The sequence below is a fragment of the Neoarius graeffei genome, chromosome 3 (genome assembly GCF_027579695.1).
Source record: "Neoarius graeffei isolate fNeoGra1 chromosome 3, fNeoGra1.pri, whole genome shotgun sequence".
Taxonomy (NCBI): domain Eukaryota; kingdom Metazoa; phylum Chordata; class Actinopteri; order Siluriformes; family Ariidae; genus Neoarius; species Neoarius graeffei.
In genome coordinates, this window is record NC_083571.1 from 10,271,133 (window position 1) to 10,295,133 (window position 24,001).

Sequence of the window (24,001 nt, forward strand, 5' to 3'; positions counted from 1 at the left end):
CACTTTTTCCATGTCATTTTTGATATGAAGCTCATGACCATGTCCATTTAAATCTGCCCTTAAAACAGAGCAACCCATTCAGGAAGAAACCTCCCGCTGTACTTTGTTCTTTTCACTGGGGTTCCCATTGCTCCCTTCGCTCTCAAATACTCGTTCAAAACTACTCGACTGGAAAAACAATGTCTCCAGGTCCTTTTATTCAGCTCACAATGGCGTGAAATGTCATTTGGTTTTGTGCAGATGCTCGACTTTCGAGAAGGATATCGAAGTTTGAGCTTTCAAGCGCCAGGCAAACCTGGTCATAGGATGACGATAACTAATATGTAGCAAACGAGACCCTCTGCCTGCATAACACGATGGTTTCCGTTTTGATTGTCGATTGCTTGTTTTGCGCATAATGAGCACTGTGACCACACGGAAGAATTACTTGCAGAATAAAAATGTTTTGGCGAAAAAGTAGGAATCAGCGTTTTAAAAAAAAATCTAAGATTTGCAGCTGTTCCTTATAGATGGACTGGTATGATTTTTTTTCCCAGCTTACCTGTGACCTGCTTGTCAGGCAGGCATGGAATGGGGATGGCAGACCCAAACTTGTCCAAAAGTCTCTCATACAGCCAGTCAAAGTGCTTGTATCGATGATTGACCGGTTTGTTTGTGGTCTATAAGGAGAACATAAGCCATTTCAAGGTGCTGATGTGTTAAAACTTACTGAATTGTTTTATTTTAATTTGCAGGTTGTACTCACATTAGGGGTGACCTGGTACTCGATGTAGCTCTTGAGGCCGTACATTTTGGAGCCCTTTTTGGGGTCTGCTACAACGCAGTCCAGCTGAGGCTCAGTGTACTCCCACACCGGGCCGACCTCACCACTCTGCAACACACATTAAACACCACACTGATACCGACACCTCCTACAGGAGTCCCAGCCTGTCCTCCTGAAAACATTCTGACGACTTTTAACATTCAGGGTCTTTTTTTTTTTTTTAAATTCTAAAGAACAAGCCACCTGAGTCCAGACTGAAACTCCGACATCATTAGATCCCTTTATTTACAGTTTCCCTGTAGTTAGTGAATGATTAATAGTACTTACTGAACAACTGAATAAGTTTAAGGACACGAAAAAGGGGGGGAAAAAACCTATTAAATGGTTGGAAGGCAGTTAGTGTTAGAAATAAATGAAAGTCTAACGACAAGAGTTTCATCTTAACAGAATAGCCATACTTTTTGAAAAACGTTCTGCGTTTTCAGATTTCTAAATCTTCCACAAAACCCCTCAACATTCACACGCTAATCATCATAACACAAGTTTCCAGCTGGGACATTTTTGACTACGTTCAGACTGCACCCTGAAACGACCCATATCCGATTTTTTTGCCCGTATGCGACCTGTATCCGATTTGTTATTGACAATCTGAACGACACAGATCCGATTTTTTCACATGCGACCCAGGCTGCTTGGATATGTGGTCCTAATTCCGATGCATATCCGTTATTTTCACATGCGACTGCAGTCTGACCGGACAGGTCGCATTCATGCGATCTACACGTCATCAACAAGAGACAAACGTCACTATTCTGCGTTGGCTAATCCCGCCTCTTTGGTGGAAAACAACAACATTTGTACAGTTTTCAGAATTTAAATAGACTTTTATAGAATTGATCAAGCTAATGGTGGATTTGGTAGGGACCTGGATGTTAAATCATCCTGTATTACAAGATAAGATTGTTCTGGAAATTTCCAGTAATTTGACACCTTCGGTCTCATTAGTCTGCTGCCCACATTAATCAGATTATTGTGAGAGTTCCGCCGCCGCCACAAAAACCACATTGCCAGGTCTCGCCTCATCTCCATGCTTTACTTGCAAACTTGAGTGCGCTTTTTTTTTGTTTACGTATTACGTAGATGTGCTTATTACGTGTCAATTTGTGCATGCGGGACACTTTTGGGTCGTTTTCCGTTCATATTGGAGATCGCATATAATTGGTAATGTGAACGGCCTAACAAAAAAAAAAAATCGGATTTCACAACAAATCGGATATGGCTCGTTTCAGGTTGCAGTCTGAACGTAGTGTTTGTTGTCCAAGCTATTGTTTCTTTTATGTATACAGTAGTGTGAAAAAGTCTTCAGTACATGTGAAGAAATGCTGTCGACCAAAAATGGCTTCAACATTTATATATATTTATTTATTTATTTTTTTTAAAAAGTGTAGTCTCAGGTCCAATGAGTGTAGTTTGATAAGGAAATGAGCTGTAGGTTTTACTGAGCATCTTCCAGAACCAGCCACAGTTCTTTTGGACACTTTGTCACACTAACTTCTTAAAGTGCATATTCTGGACCAATTTCTTTTTTTATATGAAAGTATGTCCCTTTACACGCTCATCCAGAAGGGTAATTTTGCACAAGGCCATCTGTCTACAGCAGAAAAAAATAAAACAACAAAACGCATCTGGAAAAATCCCAAGGGAGTCTGGAGCCAGATTCGTGACGTTACCTGCGGAAGCGCCAGCAGGCTGCGAGAGCTTTGCACGGTTTCAGTGCACAGCCTGTGTAGACCAAGCGCTCCCATTTCTCCCTCATTGTCCGGTCTTTTGGGAAACGACGAGTACTAATCCCATCAAGATTGGTGTTGCGACTGTACACCCTCCTACGATACAGCTGTTAACCATTTTAACAATTACGCGATAACGTTGAAGAAATTTGCAGAAAACCACCAGGTCATTTTCTCATAAACAAACCAGCGCTGACGTAGGATTCAGAAGGAGGCGTCCCGCACGCGACGTCACGAAAATCAACGTTTGCCGGGAAATCCAAATGCCAAGTTTTTTCAGAGGCGGACCAATTCGCCTCAAATGGCTTGATTTCAACTGAATTTTTCTGGTATTGCGCAAGGTAAAAAAAAATTGCACAAAATGTGACAGATATTTGACCAAAGTTTAATATAAAACAGATATGCACTTTAATTTAATTTTGCACCAAAACCCAGTAGCCTTCAGAATGTTTTCTTTTTTAATCTGAAAAGTGCTCTCTTATGTAATATGCTGCTCAGATACGAACATTTTTTCTTCTATAACATTTAATTTTGTGCTGGGAAAAAAATGCTTGGGACTCTAAAATGTTTTTGGGGGACTAAGACTTTCGCACAGTACTATATTTAATTTTCCAATCATTGAAAACAGCAGCAAGATTCAGGTATTTACATTGTCGCACCACTCCATCGCTATTTTACACTTTGCCCGAAAACACAGCATCAAATCTAAAGAACTGTCAGTCAGAAGGTTCTGAACTCAGACACTGAAGACTCCTTCCATAAACGTTAAACAAACGTCTGCTTACAGAATCAAAAGTAACACACTTTTTAAATCTATTTATGTTGAGCGTAACGTGTGCCCTACAACTCTGTGTAGGCTGTTACTATAGAAACGAGAACCAGCATGTTAATAGAAACCTGTGATTTGCAGCTGCATTACTGGAAGAGCTGCTGTTCGAGAGAATTAATCAACACCTTCCAAGCTTCACAATCTACAACAGCGTTGAGTCTCGTTTTTTTTAAAAATAAATATAAAATTATTATTACAGTTTATCTACCATTATCAAAAACAACAGAATGAAACACGGCCTTTTATCAAAATCCCTAAATCTTTGTAACTAAAGCAGTATTAGTATCAACTGGAACACAAATGTGTGTTTATGTGCTACACAAGTGTCTAATTAACGTAATCCAGTTCATACAACAGCGTATCTGGGGGGGATAATATTACCAGAAAAAATTCAGAATTTCCGAGGGCGCACACTCATTAAATCCAATCCTTTTATCATGTTGGAAATATATACCTCAATTCTGATAAAATAGTCATACTAGAAGGGCACTTGGTAGGATAGAGTGCATACCTCCACCAAGCCACGTATCACCAACGGCAAAATCAAAAATCACTTGAACCTAGGATAATATTAAAGCCGTCCACCAAATTTCATCCAAATCCGTTCCCTACTTTTTGAGTTACGTTGGGAACAGGCAAAGAAATCCTGGATCTGCATACATATCTGGATTTACATCAAAATCTAATCAATTGTTCCTTGGCCCATTGCCCAACTTTCCTCCAAATTTCATCCAAATCCATTCACTACCTTCTGAGTTATGTTGGGAACAAAAACAAATGGAGGCGAAAACATAACCTAGAACAAAGTTGTCGGAGGTAATAATAACAACTAGAAGGGCACTCGGTAGAGTAGAGTGCATACCTCCACCAAACCAAATATTACCAACATCAAAATCAATTCATTTGAACCTGGGATAATACTAAAGCTGTCCACCAAATTTCATCCAAATCCATTCACTACTTTTTGAGTTACGTTGGGAACAAACAAACAAACGGAGGTGAAAACATAACCTCCTAGAACAAAGTTGGCAGAGGTAATAACAACAACTAGAAGGGCACTTGGTAGAGTGCATACCTCCACCAAACCAAATATTACCAACATCAAAATCAATTCATTTGAACCTGGGATAATACTAAAGCCGTCCACCAAATTTCATCCAAATCCGTTCACTACTTTTTGAGTTACGTTGGGAACAAAAACAAACAGAGGTGAAAACATAACCTCCTAGAACAAAGTTGGCAGAGGTAATAACTAGAAGGGCACTTGGTAGAGTAGAGTGCATACCTCCACCAAACCAAATATTACCAACATCAAAATCAATTCATTTGAACCTGGGATAATACTAAAGCCGTCCACCAAATTTCATCCAAATCCGTTCACTACTTTTTGAGTTACATTGGGAACAGGCAAAGAAATCCTGGATCCGCATACATAGCCGGATTTGCATCAAAATCTAATTAATGGTTCCTTGGCCCATGGATCACCTTTCCTCCAAATTTCACCCAAATCCATTCACTACTTTTTGAGTAACATTGAGAATAAACAAAACAAACAGACAAAAACAACCTCAAGCAACAAAGTTGGCGGAAGCAATGATGATCATCGTACCTGCTATTAGTATAAATATGCAGGTGATTATAGGAAATCGTGTGTGCTGATTGGTCGAGAAATTCAGAGCATTTCTCGATAATCGCCTCGAGTGACTCGGCAGAATGGCGGCCGATTGCTTTCACCGTAAGTGAGGAAGAATTACAAATTGTGAAAAATGCTGTTCTTAAAATAAAAGAACTAAAGATGCTACGAAGTTTGGTCTAAAACTATTCAAAGGGAAGGTGGAGTTGGGATTTATTTTATTAATTTCAAAACAGGATTTTATATGACTTGGCGTAGATAAATGACAAGTCTTCGCCGCACCATAATTACATTTGCATGCTGCTTTTGAAGTTTGAAAAATTAGTTTTTGAAATTGTGATTTAATTTTTTTTTTTTTAAATCACCACCTGTGTAGTTATACGAAAACAATTCTCCACCTCAGGCTCAGTGAACATCAGTGTATAATAACAACCTCGACTTCATCTCCGTTATTATTCACTTCACCTTCGGATATTCTCCGAGATTGTAAAATCATAAACGTGCGAGAAAAATACAATTTCAGAAATTCTCTGCTAACATTTCACCAGTGGCTACATTCTGGCTCCTGTTCTAGGACTCGCTGGTTTGGTAAGCGTCCTCATTTTGTACGTCCTGTACATCTGGCTCACATGGTAACCATCCCCTGTTCCTCTTCTGTCTGTGATTTTCATCTCATTTCCATAGCCACTTCCCCCACGCTTCTTCTCAGAGGTTACAAGTCATAAATTTGTGAGAGGGAAAAAAAAAAGGAAAAAAAACACTGAGAATGAGTTTTTTTTCCTTCCTTGCGAGTTTATGATTCTAATCTCAAATTCTGAGGGTTTTTTTCTTTTATTAAGGTCTGTAATTTTTTAACCTCCAGTGGCCCTAATACACCGTTGGACGGCTGGCGTTTTCCAGTTACTGCGAGGTGTTTTCTGTAAAAAAAAGATAATCAAATAAAAAAAAAAAAGTTGCTTAATTCACGTACACCTAGTACTTTCACTCTTCAAGCGTATTTAATTTGAGGCAATAAAACACTAGGGGGGGTGCTGTTATAAATCGAGTCGTACGTGAGCTACGCGCCTCGTCGGCTATGTATGACAAGATTGAGTGGAATAACTTATTCTATTCACATTCACTGGATTTTAAGAAACGGCGCATTTTTATTTTTTAGCAAATTCTATAAATAAAAGCTTGATACAAAACGTCTGACAAAATCATTTCCGCTTAGAATGCAAACAAACCGACAAAATGACAGGAATAATTTATGAAAAATGCGATAATTCTTGGAAAAAATAAATAAGTTTTTACCATCAAACACTTTTATTCCATATTTTGTTGCTTTTTTGTGGTTCTTTTCGAGTAGAGTTTTTATTTCGTCCTCGGTTGGTTCAGCAACACGCGCCGCCATTTTGTTTTCTCTCCTCACGGTATATGAGCTGATATCCTAGTAGTAGAGTAGCCAATCAGAGCGCGCGATTGCTCATATCCAGTGAATGTAGATAGAATAAATTGTTTTATTCTTCTTATACCACAGCGATATACTAATCTCACTTTTTTTGTTCATTAATAGCTACAGGTCATGTTATGGAACGTCTGTAAAAGGTTTTATAAGCTAGCGGTCCTTCGTCAGCCTCTTATTACTGTTCAAGACGAAACACAGCTTACAGAGAAAGCCCAAATCGCAAAAATCTGTCCTGAAGACTTTCCCATGGCAGCTTTATCCGTTATAAAAGCACTGACACTGGAGACTCATTCCATAACACGTTAAACATCTCAAAGCGTACACACGTCTTTAATGGGTTTATGTGGAACGTCCAGCACACGAGACAAGTCCCCAAGTCCCTGTGCATGAGCTGTGATTGTGGAAAGGATTAGAAATGTATACGGGTCTGTCTCAGAAACTGCTCTCTCATTTGGGACATTATGGTCAAAAAATAAATTTTCCAAGTTTACTTTTTTTTCTTTGCATTTACCCAACACACTGTTTCTTTTGTCATGTTTAATAAGAATAAAGATAGCATCTTGCTTTATCTGGCCTCCACTGTGGAACATTTTTTTATTACACTTCAAATGCTTTTGTAAAATTGATTTCCATATAAAATAACTCCATCATGAAGAATTAAAGCCGCTCCTTCACAGATGAGTGAAAATATTGGATAACTTTCCTCTTTTTGATTGCTTGGGTTAAAAATGCCGAGTTATGATGACTGAATTGATTTTTCACTTAAATATGAATAATATGATACAGTTTGGGTATTTGATATGGCGAAATAGGACACAATGGAAAAATCAAGAACACACCGGAAAGATGAGAATAACGGCGGTGGTAAAAGAGCAGTGACTGTACCGGCTGAAGGTCGCGCAGGTCTCTGCTGCGGCGCGTGAGCAACGGGACATCACTACCGCACCGGACGGAGCGCAAGGCAGGGGCGGGGCAAAATGACTGGCCGTAGATTCTATCAAAAGTTCGATCTAAATTGACCATGGTTGCAAAATATTGGCCAAAAATACACAAACACTACGAAATATGAAAGTAAGATGAAAAAGAAACATTCTATTGCCTTATACTGCAAGACTAAAACAAAATAAAACTCTCAAAACTCACTTTTTCAGCAATAACATCCGAACAGATCACTCGCATAACAGAAAGACCGCAAATGGAAGCACGATCAACTTCTAACTGTTAGAGCGGAAAATTCCATTCTACACATGCAAATTGTTAATGTGTGTCCTTCCCCGCACACAAATAACACGCTACGGTAAAAAATAGACCACGACTCATTTTATAGCTCAGAAATTCATACAAGACCAGCTACCATCGTAACATATTCTGTAAGAAACATATTCTATACCTAACTTTCAGCTTTCGTTTTAAAAAACAAAATCGCAGATTTATAACTATATTTTTATATGGCGTAGTGATTTTAAGTTACTACTTTTGGTGAGGTCGTGACCTTGACCCTGAGGCTTTCCGTTTAGATCAAAACACACGATCGTATTGGTTTTGGGTTTGCGGAAAATGGAGTTACGACGGTGATGAAATATTTTGCATGATGTTTTATTACGGTTATGATTATTCTGTGAGCGCACCAATCCTTAGGTGGATAAAGTTACAACTTAAAATACAATCAGTGATAACTGTAGACTTTTCAGTGGACTACAACCTTTTTAAGGGAATGCGATGTAGTCGACCGTTTATCATGTTCCAGATCAAGCCGCCATTTTTCCACAAATTTGCAGAATTTTTCCAAATTCTGAATAGAGTATTCACATCAAAGATTTAGTTTTATCTGTATTATTTCTTTCATCGTTTTATTTCAAATTAAAACCAACATCACCATTCAAAACCGTACAGTTTATTGACTGAGTATATTTAGTAGGCTACCCCCACAGTACCCAGTTTCTGAGACAGACCCATTTAAATAATTAAAACAGAGATAAAAACACAGTATTTGGTAGAAACCGATCAAACTTTTGGGATAAAATGTATGTTTATGAGAACATAATGACCAATGTGTAGTGTTCTGTTTTAATTTCCTCATATTGCAAGTAATGAAAAGCTTACATAGATCGAGAGCTTGGGCCCTTTGGAGCCCAGTTTGGACAGGAGGTACAGCTCAGGGCCCGATTTGGAGAATCCCGGGAATCTGCAGACGAAAAAGTCAGAAATCAGACACGCAGAGAAACACGTGTGGGGGAAAGAAAAAAAGTATTAGAATGATATCATTACATCACAGTCGAGCTGAGGTTTCACAAACTGACTCGGAGACGTCTTACTTGTTGAGGGTGATTTTCATGGAGGATGCATGAGCTCCTCCTCTGCTCATGGCGCCGCCGTCGCTCGTTTCGCCTTCACCAAAGCCGCCCGAGGACTTCCTGTCGTCCCACTCGTCGTCCCACTCATCATCCTCGGCACCTTTAACCACAGTACTATATTACACTTATTACTTTTAAAAAAAAAAAAAAGTAATATCTAATACAATAGCACACTGACACACGCATTCCTTCACAAGTAACCCACTGCAGATTATTATTATTACAGGGGGACGAGTGATTATCAGCAGATCTATTTAATAGTTATTCCACAAATCGAGTTGTACATGAGCTGATGAGGCGCGTAGCACCGAGTTGCCTATAAGCATAGGCTTAGCTAGCGAGCCATGCAGCCGTGTTTTACACGGCCAATTCTCAAAAAACATGGCCATCAACCCCCAAACACGTGCTTTGTTGTTTTCTGAAGAAATTTTGTGCATTTCTGTGGACATTGTTGACGGTCAGCGGTTTCCCGGGACGTGCCCGGCGTGCATGCTTTCCATATACAGAAGTTAAATCGAGAAAATCAAATTTGCTGCCAAAAATGTAGCACTCTTATTGGTCAGACTTCGAAATGAGGCTTGAATGGAAGCAAAATACTCAGTGTTGAGAGCTTCGCTGGCGAAGCTTAGCGGGTTTAGTATGAGTAGGTTTGGATACATGTTTAGATAAATATCTTCGCAAGTTTATCATCATATTGACAGAAACGTTATACTTTCCCATGCGCCCACTGACATCATAATATAGTTTCTAAATAACCCAAATTAGAAGAAACATAAAACTTATCCTCTTCCTCAGTCGGTGCGCTGAGCGCCCACTTCCGCGTTCATAAAAGACTGTTCCCATGGTCACGCCATGATGATCACTTTCACGCTTTCGGTTTCGATTGGTTTCTCTTTCGCCAAGATTTACATCATCTTAAAAGAGTCCTTTCATAAACTACCATTATTTAATTTTTTGTTCTGTTTACAATATTTACATTTCAGGTAACTACAGGAACATTTCCTTTCATTTGTAAAATAATTTTAACTCCTATTTATTGCACTTTTTTAACAGAATCAAAATGATTCCTAACATTTCGTGATGTAACATTTGCATTATTGTACATTTCGTAAAATCCAAACTTGTTAAAAGTATCTATGATTTTCAGTTGTATACATTTCATAATATTAATCTTCAGAGTCGGCTGAATCTCATTTGTTACCTTTGTTGTTTATAGTAAAGATGGATTCTGTGTAATACGACTCGATTGCAGCAATTTGTATTTTGTTTTTGGTCTTACGTGCATGAGAAATTGTAATTTAAGGTTTCTGCTTTTATTGCAGGAATTTGTAGGAGTGTTTATTGACAATTACAGCGATTTGTAAAGTTCTGGTTAATGAATAAGAAACCAAATTTAAACTTTGTTATAACGTTTTATTAAGTTAGTAAATAAAGTGTGTTAAATGCCTAATAAAATTAATGCTTTCTTTCATTTCTTTTTAAGGCTCGATTGCAGCTCCAGATATAACCAGATTTTGCGTGCACAAAAAAAAAAAGCTTCTAAATTTGCCCCCACAACCATGGTCGCGACCAAATTACACTCCCTACTTTCAGAAAAACACTCCCAATCGTGGCTAAGCCCCTGCCTATAAGCCGTGTACGACGAGATTGAGTGGAATAACTTTTATTCGATCCACGTTCACTGGATTTTGAGAAAAACGGCGCATTTTTATTTTATTTTTTGCAAATTCAATAAATAAAAACTTTACAACAAAACAACATCTGACAAAATCATTTCCACTTAGAATGTAAACAACCCGGCGAAATGACAGGAGCAATTTGTGAAAAATTCAATAATTCTTTAAAAATTTAATTTTTAAAAAAGGTACGTTCTTACCATCAAATACTTTCATTCTATATTTTGCTGCTTCTTTTTAATTTTTTTTAGCGTTTTGTTTTCGAGTAGCTTTTATTTCGTCCTCAGTTGGTTCAGCAACATGCTCCGCCATTTTGTTTTTCTTTACTCGCAGTATATGAGCCGATAGCCTAGTAGTAGAGTAGCCAATCAAAGCGCACAATTGCTGATATCCAGTGAATGTGGATAGAAAATATTCAAATATCAGATTTGAGGTGGTGTATTTATACGTCTGTATAAAACTTTCACATTAAGCTCAGTAACCCCGCCCACTCTGATCAAAACGTTATCGAATAAAGCCAGTTTAAACGTTTCACTGTGTTGGTGAAAGAGTCCCTTTTTAAAAGACTTAAAGAATGACTTCCTGTAACTTCAGACTGTATAAATTTAAAACCTACAGTTCTGATTACTAAGCACGATCAGCAACTCACAGCTGAAAGTTTATGCTCCAGCCAATTTGACAACTACCGTATTACAATTTTTTATTTATTAAGAAAAAAAAAAATTTCTAGACACATTTAACGTTATGGATCATCTGTGAAACAAGTTCTTCTTCTCACTTGCATTATAACAGCTACAGTGGTGCTTGAAAGTTTGTGAACCCTTTAGAATGTTCTACATTTCTGCATAAATATGATCTAAAACATCATCAGATTTTCACACAAGTCCTAAAAGTAGATAAAGAGAACCCAGTTAAACAAATGAGACAAAAATATTATACTTGGTCATTTATTTATTGAGGAAAATGATCCAATATTACATATCTGTGAGTGGCAAAAGTATGTGAACCTTTGCTTTCAGTATCTGGTGTGACCCCCTTGTCCAGCAACAACTGCAACTAAACGTTTGCGGTAACTGTTGATCAGTCCTGCACACCGGCTTGGAGGAATTTTAGCCCGTTCCTCCATACAAAACAGCTTCAACTCTGGGACAGTGGCGGCTGCTGGTTTTTAAAACAGGGGAAGCCCATTTTACGCATTCATCGTAAAACCTGTAGGCCGGATATCAAAGCATAGAAAGGTGTGCCCCATTAGCATAGTGAACTAGACAACCCTACCTAGTGGCAGAAAGTATTTTTGCTTGTACATTTCATGTTATAGTCTGGCTTGCCAGGCTAGTGCCTCATATCCTTAATCAAAAATATCAAACATCCAAAAATCACTGGCTATTCAACGAAGAGCCTTGAACATCATACCCTGACATGCAACACAGAGTCTTTAACACAACACCCAGCTGTGCAACACATCCTTGAACATCTTCTGCAACACAGTCTGGAAATTCATAACCAGGTAGGCTATGCAACACACAGGACCTTGAATATTATACCCAGGTATAACCTATAACACAGAGCCCACCATTCTCTTAACATTACTGAACAATATACACACTTCAGATTCATGAACATGAACACTATTTATACACAAATTCTGCCCTCCGCTCCTTTTCCAGAAAATGGTCTGTGACACTGTCATACCAGCTGGTTGTGCTTTCCGGAGACTTCACCAATTTCTGTTAGCAGCTAGCACTGCAGATCCCAATAAGGCTCAAGCTAGCCTACAACCAGATTGAACTACAAATGAAATAAACGAGTGAATTTGCAAATGATCAAACTGATAGAATGGATGAAAGTTAACGGAGCACAACGAGTAATATTTACATTTATTTACAGAGTAATGTACAGAGACATCAATGAGAAGAAACGTTTATATGAAAAGAAATTCGGACAGCACTTTGGCACACGACTACATTTTCTCGACATCCGCTAGGGACTGACTGATCATACTTCCGTGTTCCTCGCCGAAGTACCGCCCTCCTCATGTCTTTCAAACACTACCTCCAATAATCCTTTATCAGCCCGGCTTCTTGTCCCTCCCACTGTCTCGTTTAGTCCCAGAGAAGCCCGGCTTCCCTGGAAGTGACGATTTTGTTGATTTTAACCAATAACAACTAGCCGAAATTGGCTGTTCAGAGCCGTCTCGTAGACTGCAACGGATACCCGGCTGCCAGTCAGTGTTGCCAGATACTGCTGACGTTTTCCATCCCAAAATATGTTCAAAACCCGCCAAAATGCACTTAAAACCGCCCAATCTGGCAACACTGCTGCCAGTCCATAGAGCCCATTGAAATAAGAGGTTACAGGATAGTTATGAACATAAATACAATCTTGGGCATATATTATGTTATGCAAGTTATTGTTTTAATGAGAATTCAACGTCGTAGACGCCGCAGTTTGGGGAGAGAATTTTAGGGGAAGCTCGGCTTCCCTTGTTGTCTCTGAGAAATCGCCCCTGCTCTGGGATGTTGGTGGGTTTCCTCACATGAACTACTCGCTTCAGGTCCTTCCACAACGTTTCGATTGGATTAAGGTCAGGACTTTGACTTGGCCATTCCAAAACATTAACTTTATTCTTCTTTAGCCATTCTTTGGTAGAACGACTTGCGTGCTTAGGGTCGTTGTTTTGCTGCATGACCCACCTTCTCTTGAGATTCAGTTCATGGACAGATGTCCTGACATTTTCCTTTAGAATTCGTTGGTATAATTCAGAATTCATTGTTCCATCAACGATGGCAAGCTGTCCTGGCCCAGATGCAGCAAAACAGGCCCAAACTATGATACTACCACCACCATGTTTCACAGATGGGATAAGGTTCTTATGCTGGAATGCAGTGTTTTCCTTTCTCCAAACATAACGCTTCTCATTTAAACCAAAAAGTTCTATTTTGGTCTCATCCGTCCACAAAACATTTTTCCAATAGCCTTCTGGCTTGTCCACGTGATCTTTAGCAAATTGCAGATGAGCAGCAATGTTCTTTTTGGAGAGCAGTGGCTTTCTCCTTGCAACCCTGCCATACACACCATTGTTGTTCAGTGTTCTCCTGATGGTGGACTCATGAACATTAGCCAATGTGAGAGAGGCCTTCAGTTGCTTAGACTTTACCCCGGGGTCCTTTGTGACCTCACCGACTATTACATGCCTTGCTCTTGGAGTGATCTTTGTTGGTCGAACACTCCTGAGGAGGATAACAATGGTCTTGAATTTCCTCCATTTGTACATAATCTGTCTTGTCTGTGGATTGGTGGAGTCTAAACTCTTTAGAGATGGTTTTGTAACCTTTTCCAGCCTGATGAGCATCAACAACGCTTTTTCTGAGGTCCTCAGAAATCTCCTTTGTTCGTGCCATGATACACTTCCACAAACATGTGTTGTGAAGATCAGACTTTGATAGATCCCTGTTCTTTAAATAAAACAGGGTGCCCATTCACACCTGATTGTCATCCCACTGATTGAAAACACCTGACACTAATTTCACCTTCAAATTAACTGCTAATCCTAGAGGTTCACATACTTTTGCCACTCACAGATATGTAATATTGGATCATTTTCCTCAATAAATAAATGACTAAGTATAATATTTTTGTCTCATTTGTTTAACTGGGTTCTCTTTATCTACTTTTAGGACTTGTGTGAAAATCTGATTATGCTTTAGGTCATATTTATGCAGAAATATATAAAATTCTCAAGGGTTTACAAACTTTCAAGCACCACTGTATAAACGGTCAACTCTTCACCAGCTTCTCTTTATTTTCCTCTCTCGAAGATAAAAATGCAACCCAGAAAGCGTAAACTCCTTTACCTTTAAAGCGCTGACACTCAAATGTAAACATAAAATAAACATTGCCGAGAAAACATTTAACAAGTAGCCTTGATCATATAGCAATGATCATGCACATTAGCATAAACCTGCGAGTTTGTCTTACGATATCATTTGACCCCTGTATGATATAAAATTCTTCTAACACACAATGCTAGCGTTTTCTGAAAGGTTGGACTGGGTTTACGTGCTTAAATTAGGCTCTAAAATGTAAAAAAACAATACACAATTATTATTTCTTTATAAAAGAACTGAACATAATTAAAAATCAGCCGTTGTTATTATATATATTAGCATGACTCATGCTTGCAGTTCAACCCATGCAGCTTGTTAGCGTCGTTATGAACACCTCATGAGGAATGCACGGTGTACCTGCGTAATCGATTAGGTACGGATATGGATAAATATCTTTGGGAACAAACAAAGGAAGAAATGATGTTTAGTTGAAAGGATGTCCATACAAAAGGTTACATTACACACACGAGAGAAAAAAAAAAAAAAAGACTTCCTTACATACAACCCCGATTCCAAAAAAGTTGGGACAAAGTACAAATTGTCAATAAAAACGGAATGCAATAATTTACAAATCTCAAAAACTGATATTGTATTCACAATAGAACATAGACAACATATCAAATGTCGAAAGTGAGCCATTTTGAAATTTCATGCCAAATATTGGCTCATTTGAAATTTCATGACAGCAACACATCTCAAAAAAGTTGGGACAGGGGCAATAAGAGGCTGGAAAAGTTAAAAGGTACAAAAAAGGAACAGCTGGAGGACCAAATTGCAACTCATTAGGTCAATTGGCAATAGGTCATTAACATGACTGGGTATAAAAAGAGCATCTTGGAGTGGCAGCGGCTCTCAGAAGTAAAGATGGGAAGAGGATCACCAATCCCCCCAATTCTGCGCAGACAAATAGTGGAGCAATATCAGAAAGGAGTTCGACAGTGTAAAATTGCAAAGAGTTTGAACATATCATCATCTACAGTGCATAATATCATCAAAAGATTCAGAGAATCTGGAAGAATCTCTGTGTGTAAGGGTCAAGGCCGGAAAACCATACTGGGTGCCCGTGATCTTCGGGCCCTTAGACGGCACTGCATCACATACAGGCATGCTTCTGTATTGGAAATCACAAAATGGGCTCAGGAATATTTCCAGAGAACATTATCTGTGAACACAATTCACCGTGCCATCCGCCGTCGCCAGCTAAAACTCTATAGTTCAAAGAAGAAGCCGTATCTAAACATGATCCAGAAGCGCAGACGTCTTCTCTGGGCCAAGGCTCATTTAAAATGGACTGTGACAAAGTGGAAAACTGTTCTGTGGTCAGACGAATCAAAATTTGAAGTTCTTTATGGAAATCAGGGACGCCGTATCATTCGGACTAAAGAGGAGAAGGACAACCCAAGTTGTTATCAGCGCTCAGTTCAGAAGCCTGCATCTCTGATGGTATGGGGTTGCATTAGTGCGTGTGGCATGGGCAGCTGGAAAGACACCATCAATGCTGAAAGGTATATCCAGGTTCTAGAGCAACATATGCTCCCATCCAGACGACGTCTCTTTCAGGGAAGACCTTGCATTTTCCAACATGACAATGCCAAACCACATACTGCATCAATTACAGCATCATGGCTGCGTAGAAGAAGGGTCCGGGTACTGAACTGGCCAGCCTGCAGTCCAGATCTTTCACCCATAGAAAACATTTGGCGCATCATAAAACGGAAGATACGACAAAAAAGACCCAAGACAGTTGAGCAACTAGAATCCTACATTAGACAAGAATGGGTTAACATTCCTATCCCTAAACTGGAGCAACTTGTCTCCTCAGTCCCCAGACGTTTACAGACTGTTGTAAAGAGAAAAGGGGATGTCTCACAGTGGGAAACATGGCCTTGTCCCAACTTTTTTGAGATGTGTTGTTGTCATGAAATTTAAAATCACCTAATTTTTCTCTTTAAATGATACATTTTCTCAGTTTAAACATTTGATATGTCATCTATGTTCTATTCTGAATAAAATATGGAATTTTGAAACTTCCACATCATTGCATTCCATTTTTATTTACAATTTGTACTTTGGGGCGGCACGGTGGTGTAGTGGTTAGCGCTGTCGCCTCACAGCAAGAAGGTCCGGGTTCGAGCCCCGTGGCCGGCGAGGGCCTTTCTGTGCGGAGTTTGCATGTTCTCCCCGTGTCCGCGTGGGTTTCCTCCGGGTGCTCCGGTTTCCCCCACAGTCCAAAGACATGCAGGTTAGGTTAACTGGTGACTCTAAATTGAGCATAGGTGTGAATGTGAGTGTGAATGGTTGTCTGTGTCTATGTGTCAGCCCTGTGATGACCTGGCGACTTGTCCAGGGTGTACCCCGCCTTTCGCCTGTAGTCAGCTGGGATAGGCTCCAGCTTGCCTGCGACCCTGTAGAAGGATAAAGCGGCTAGAGATAATGAGATGAGATGAGATTTGTACTTTGTCCCAACTTTTTTGGAATCGGGGTTGTATGATGAAGCTATGATTTATAGTAATGTGATGCAAGGATGGCAGATAAAAATAACAACAAACCACCACATCTGACACAAAATTGCTCAAATCTCGACCTCTGGTCTGCTGTCTTACATCACGTCACCGGGTTATGACAGCAGCATTTACAAAACAGGAGTGTGTGTCATTACAACATTTCCAGCACAGATGAACAGACGCATGGTCATTTCTTCAGAACGCATGCGGACACGGAAACTCATACACAGCACATTATTTAAAAATAAATGACAGAAATGCATGTTCAGTGTGCTTAAAATTGGAACAAGCAGGCTGTTCTGATCGCTGCTTGTTTTGGTTCAAGTTAGAGCTTCGCTCGCACGTTCTGCTCTCTGCTTAAGGTTGACTAGCAACGTTTTTCTTCTTCTCGTAAGACTATGATCCTGACGGGTGATGTAATGGTGCATAATGTCTCTTCTTTCATACAGCGGTGTCGTCTAAACCAGTGATGTAATGCTTCATCGCTCATTTATGTTTTATATATAGATAACTTATTAGCTTCGTCAATCACATCATCCTTGTCCAAATCACAACGCTACAACACACTCTTGAATGCGAATACATCCTCGTGTTTGTCCTACGAGAAACATCTGTGAACAGCTGGGTCGGTGCCCGTTTGCTCCCGGATCGATCCGTGAGGCACAGCCTCTTCGGCAGCAGAGGTTGACATTCCTAGATCATACTTTGTCAATTCAACCTGCTTCAGTACAGACAGATCAAAATCAATCAATCAATCAATCAATCAATCAATCAATCAATAAAGCCACCCCCCCCACCAAGGTGATCACCACATGACTGACACAAGTCAAGTTTTCCTAATCTAAATCTAGGGTGCCAATATTTACATCATTACTTCAGCTTGGTGTGAAGACATTTCCTCTTCTTCTGACTTACAAAATGGTTTTCCAGCAAAACAGGATGATTTATTTCCTAATCTGGATTACGCCAAATCATGCGTTTCGCCATCATTCCTTCAAGACGAAACCAACGGAACACTTGAAAGGATTTGAAGCATCACATCAGCTGAGATGAACGTAAATATGACTTGGAGACTTTCTGGTAAAAGCTGGTCCATGTCTATATTCGGTTTCCGTCTTTTATGTAAAACGTATGGCGGTGTGGGGAAAGCCATTAGATGTGGATAATCTCCAGCAACCAGGAAAACAAGAGTGCTCTGAGAGCACAATATCCCACACTGGAAACTCGGCCATAACTCTGGTAAAATGCGACCGAATTGAATGAAATTGCAATATGCGTATTACCGACATATAACAAAGAATCCTACCAAGTTTGGTGAAATTCCTCCAAAAACTGAGAGAGGAGTTGATTTCAGAAGGTGAGCACCCTTACTGGGACGGACGGACGGATGGAAATCGCCACAATCTTATACTTATCGCCATAATCCCACTTCGGGCCTTTCAGCCAGCGGGGGATAAAAATTGTGAGGGAAGTTGATTTCAGAAAGCAAGCACACCTTGATGAAATTGCCAAAGTACAAGTTTGTTAATAATCGAGGGCGTAACTCTGGGAAAATTTGCCCAAATGAAACGGAATTTCAATCTGCATATAACTGTCATATAACAAAGAATCCTTTTACAAAGTTTGGTGAAATTCCTCCGCACATTGTGAGAGCAGTTGATTTCAGAAGAGTGTACACCCTCATGAAATTGTCAAAGTGCAAGTTATTTAATCAAGGGTCAAAACTCTGAGAAAATATTCACAAGTGAAATTAAATCGCAATCTGCGTATTACCTAGCCTGGCAAGCCAGACTAAATGTGAATATTTAGTCTGGCCTCGATCCGTAGACATTTCCGAAGCGGGTAGGAGGAACAAACTGCTGTCTTTCAAACTGTCTCTGTGCGTATAGGCCAACGCTCTGACCAATCAGCACAACAGTGACTGTGACATAGTCAGAGTGACAGAAAGCAGTGGGGGAGGCCTTGAAATAAATAACTTTTCAAAATGCGTATTAATTAATAAACAGGTTCTAGATATTAAGAAGTTTGGAGATAATGACCACAAGTTTGGAGTCTGTACCACATACACATTTTTTTCAAGGGTTTGCTTAAACTGTTTTTGAGAGTTTTTATTTAGTGGTGTTTGGTGAAATAATTTCCCTTAAATTTAAAATAACGGGAAAATAAGAAACAATCAAAAAGTAAATGTTTCAAAGCTGTTTATTAATTCCTCGTCCTGCACAAACTAGCCCCATCCTTTTGGCTACGAGCGGAGCCAGCTGGTAGATCAGACTTTTGCCATAGTCGGTCGGCAAAACAGCGAAAACGTCCTTCTTGAAAAGGAATGAGCGGAGAGCCTCTTCCTGCTCATGTTTCAACGAAAACTCCAAGTCTAATTCTTCTAAAACTGATTCCAAAGCGGAGTCAAACGAGCGCTGTTCACTAGCCGTAGCCATCTTTCCTGTTGTGCTTTCTCCAGCGTCGCGCAGCTTTGTCGTCACTCCTGCAAAAGCCCGCCCAAAGAATCCAAACAAAAACCTTGCGTTGTGATTGGCGGGCACGATTTGATGCCCGGGGTGTTTTTGTTTATATGGTGCGAGGCTAGACCCATTCGCTAGGCAAAAATATTTTTGGCCGCTAGGCGGGTGGGTCTAGTTTACTAGGCTACGTATTACCGTCATATAACAAGGCTTTTTGCCAGACTTCGAGAAATTTGTCCAAACATTGTGGGAGGAGTTAATTTGAGAAGGAAAACACCTTCATGAAATTGTCAAAGTATAAATTTTGTTAATCAAGGGCTGGAACTCTTAAAATGTGACTGAACTGAATGAAATTACAATACGCGTACTACCGACATAAAAGAATCCTGCCAAGTTTGGTGAAATTCCTCCAAAAATTGTGAGAGAAGTTGATGTCAGAAGGTGAGTACCCTTCCCGGGACAGATGGACGTCGCCATGACATAATCCCGCTTCAGACCTTTCGGCCAGCGGGGGATTAAAAAAAAATAATAATAATTTTGACCAATATTGGGTTTTTCTGCTTATATCGCATCACCTCAACTGTAAAAGAACAAACATTTTACAAAAACAACTTGGTCTCATTTTTTATCTTTCTAATCCTGTCTGGGTGTCGACCTGTAAACATCAAGTTTAACAAAAACTGATCGACATTTCCAGCCACATTCACTGGATATGAGCAATCGTGCGCTCCGATTGCTTACTCTACTACTAGGATAATCAGCTCATATACTGTGAGTAGAGAAAAACAAAATGGCGGCACGTGTTGCTGAATCAACTGAACAAAATTAAACTACTTGGAGAAAAATAAATAAATAAATAACCCCACCAAAAATTGTTAAATATTTAAAAGAAGCAGAAATAGCTAAAAGAATATCCCCCCAAAAAAATAAATAAAAAAAATCCCCTGTTCCATACTCCAGCCCAGTTGATGGCGGTAATGCACTTTTAAGTTGGTTTGCCAACCGCCATAAAACCCTAAAGACGACGACGACACCCCTACCCCCCCCAAAAAAAGCAACAAAATACGAAATAAAAGCATTTGATGGTAAGAATGCAGCTCTTTATTTTTCAAGAATTATCATCATTGCGTTTTTCACAAATTGCTCCCGTCATTTTGCCGGTTTGTTTCCATTCTAAGCGGAAATTATTTTGTTGGATGTTTTGTATAAAAGTTTTCATTTACTGAATTTGCAAAAAATAAAAATGCTCCGTTTCTCAAAACCCAGTGAATGTGGATAGAATAAAACAGTTATTCCACTCGATCTCGTCTTACACGGCTTATAAACAACTCGGTGCTACGCGCCTCGTCAGATATCAGCTCATGTACGACTCGATTTTGTGGAATAACTAAAATGTAAATAAATATTCTTACATTACAGTATATTAGATATCTATCAGAACAGTCTAAATCAGACTAAAAGGTTGCTGTCTCAGTATGAGGAAAGTTGTCGCGTCATTAGCCTAATCAGACTCTGGCTGACAAAATGTCCGTCATCAAAATGGAGGAGCACGGACAGCACACAAAGTTTTAAAATGATTAAAAGCTGAATAAAAAGAGCAGGAAATTTGGCTTCAAACAAACAGGGGGCAGTACATCACCAGAAAGTTGGGGTGCCCGCTTGGATATATTGTAAGAAACAAGGACATCCCCCAACCCCTCCTCCCCTTCCCCCAAACACACCAGCACCACCTCCTCTCTCACAGAATTATCACACACTGAATATCTCGGAAAGTTATTACAATTTTTTCTTTTAAAAATCAATCCACCACTGGGTTCACACGATCATATAAAACCCAAGTACGAACTAACAGCGGGGCAAAATCCGCAAAATTTGCTCAAACTGCTGAAACTCAGCCAGTCAAGATAACAACACTGCTCTCTTATAATCTTCACGTGCCATTCGCCTATAGTTTACATTAAAGCGTCCTTAACTCAGTTTTTAGCAAGAACACATCCACAACAACTCGCACATCTGTAACACATCAACAGGACCACAACCCCCCCCAAGAGTCTAAACCAGGGCTTTGAACCGGTTCAAGGAACGAAAACGAAAACCGGGAACTTTTTCTATTTCACATGGAACAGAAACGAAACCAGAAACTTTATTATTTTTTATGTTCCGGAACAGAAACGCTTATTAAAAATAATGGTAACCGGTTAATACCAGTTTTATTTCATTCCTCAAAGTTTCCGTAGCCTACAAATAAAGTCATTCTTCTCCTGCGCAAGTTTCTATGACCCGCTGGGGTTCACTTCCTGTGTGACGTTCGCTGACTGAATGGAGAGAGCAGGAGGGTGGACTACTATCACGTCTCCACATCTTAAATAAGAGGTAAATATTGCAGTCTATCGTTATTCAAAAACGTCAATTTCAAACACGATATCAATACATTTGTCCACGTTAATGAGAGGCTCGCGAACATTAAATGACGTTAACCTCTGTTAGCCTATCAATGCATAGGGCCTGACTAGCCTTTGGTAACACACTAAACGAATTATCTTTCATTTTTGGCACTTTTTCTGTTTGTGTAGATGGGAAGACATACTGAGAATCCAAATCGCCAACATTTGAAATAATAATTGTTTTGAATTATTTCTTGTCTTATTTAATGAAGGTTGTAATAGAATTAGCCTACATTTGGCTTAAGCTGGATGAGACAGAGACATAATTTTATAGCCATTTGTTAAACAGCTGACAGGGAACGTAATTAACCGTTCCGGGAACGAAATTTTTTTGTTCTAACCGGTTCGGGAACGTCTATTTAATGGTGGAACCCAAAACCGGAAACGTTAAAATTCCGTTTCTGTTCAGAACGAACCAATAGGAAAAAAATCTGGTTCAAAGCCCTGGTCTAAACACAGCTCGTTTCATATTGACCAAGCTGCTTTAAAAAAATAATAATAAAGAAAACCCCCTTTACACGGTAAAGGTTTTACAAGAAAGATTTTATACATAGGAACTTTAAACGCTTATAAATAACCCCAGAGCACTAAAGGGTTAAACTGCTAGATCTGTAATTCTCACTGAAGTGTGTTAAAAGAGAACTGAAGTCATTTTTAAACTTGCTTTATTTCTTAATTAACGTGTTATTCAATTACGTTTTCGGTTTTAGTAACCTTATATCGTGACTCGTATTGGCAATTAAATATTATACTTATCGGCCTATTGGGTTTTTAGCCATGTTGAATGTAGTTCGTTTGGTCCACGGCAGGCGTCGCTTATCTGCGCGATCTTCACGAGACTTCGAAATGTGACGTGTCAGCCAGGTGTCAGTGCCGCCATTTTGAAAACTGTTTTCCAAACGAAGTATTGCACAAAAACGAGTTTAAATGACGATTACTGCCTACTTTTTCAAACTTTCCTGATTGCTATCAAAACAAACAAAACTCCTGGCTTGATTACGTCAGCGTTTGAAAGAGGGCGCACGCGTCTTTTGACAACGTTGGCAGATGTCGGTCGCTTTGATTTCCGCCATATGTTTTACTTCCGTCCTACGATGTCTGGCACAGGTCTCGACGAATCTCGTTTACGGCCATCGCTTTGACATATGGACTGATATATATTACAGAGCATATTTCAAACACTCATAACTTGCTATAGCAGCGACAAAATAGCGATCAGAAATGCATTCCGATATTTAATAAAATGAGAAATCGAATTTTGATAATTTAAAAAAAAAAAAAAAAAGCACCTTCAGTTCTCCTTTAAATGTTGGAACTGTCCCCAGGTGAGGGTTTTTCCAGCCCCTATATGGAGGTATTTGTAATTTAGAAGGTCACATTCCCAGTGCAGGGGGTATAAACGGGTGAATCGAGCCATTGTGATGTGTCGTGTTTGTGTAAAACTCACTAATCGTCTGGTTCGAGTGGTTACCTGGACCTGGGTAGGCGTGAGGGTGTCCGTGTCCACCAGATCCCCACGCGCTGCTGGCGCTCTGCCCCGTCTCTGTGCCTTCAGGCTGTGCGGCCCAGTTATTGGAAAAACCCCCGGAGGCGTTAGTGTCAAACACAGCCCACTGGTCGCTGCCATTACTCGTCTGTCAGTGTGAGAGAGAGAGAGGAAAAAAAACATGCTGAAGGCGTAGAGGTCATAAAGAGCACGCCCACACACGCGGTTACTGCAGTGTTAAACTGCTCATTAAACCACACACACACACGATCAAACTGCAGTTCTGTAGAAATTCACAGTTAAAACCGATAATCACGATTCATTTGTTCATTAATCATTATCATAATTATTTATTTAGCTACATATAGTTTTTGCAATTTATCATCAGTTCAAAACTCTCTTTGCTTTGTACATGTTGGAATCTGTGAATCTAAATAAGGCTTAAAAAATAAAAACACAACCAGACAGACATGTGAACAAAAAAACAGACAGGTTATCAGACAGACAAAACGACAGAAAGGCTGAAAAACTTACAGATGGACAGACCAAAAAAAAAAAAACCACAACACCACACGACACAGACAGCCAGATAAATAATCAGCTAGATGGACAGAGAAACAGACACATAGAAAGACAGACAGGTGGATGCTGTACATAGACAAAGGAAGGCAGAAAGACTAAGAGGTGAGGACATTTAGACAGACAGACAGATGTACAGAGAGAGAAAACGAC

The 24,001-nt window shown here is 39.6% G+C and overlaps 1 protein-coding gene across 5 annotated transcripts in view; it reads right to left on the reverse strand.

Annotated features, from left to right (window-relative positions):
* snx9b (sorting nexin 9b) overlaps positions 1-24,001 on the reverse strand; it is a 90,805-nt gene that overhangs the window by 22,791 nt on the left and 44,013 nt on the right. For 3 of the 5 annotated variants that reach the window (XR_009654285.1, XM_060916378.1, XM_060916377.1), the window contains exons 5-9: positions 23,231-23,417; positions 8,775-8,913; positions 8,563-8,644; positions 746-871; positions 542-659 (exon numbers count right to left, since the gene is read on the reverse strand). Coding sequence is in view for 4 of the 5 variants with exons in the window: in XM_060916378.1 (XP_060772361.1) it covers positions 542-659; positions 746-871; positions 8,563-8,644; positions 8,775-8,913; positions 23,231-23,417 (652 nt within the window). In the remaining variant the exon portion in view is untranslated. The remainder of the gene's footprint in view (positions 1-541; positions 660-745; positions 872-8,562; positions 8,645-8,774; positions 8,914-23,230; positions 23,418-24,001) is intronic. The other 2 variants (XM_060916381.1, XM_060916379.1) reach the window with 1 other exon arrangement.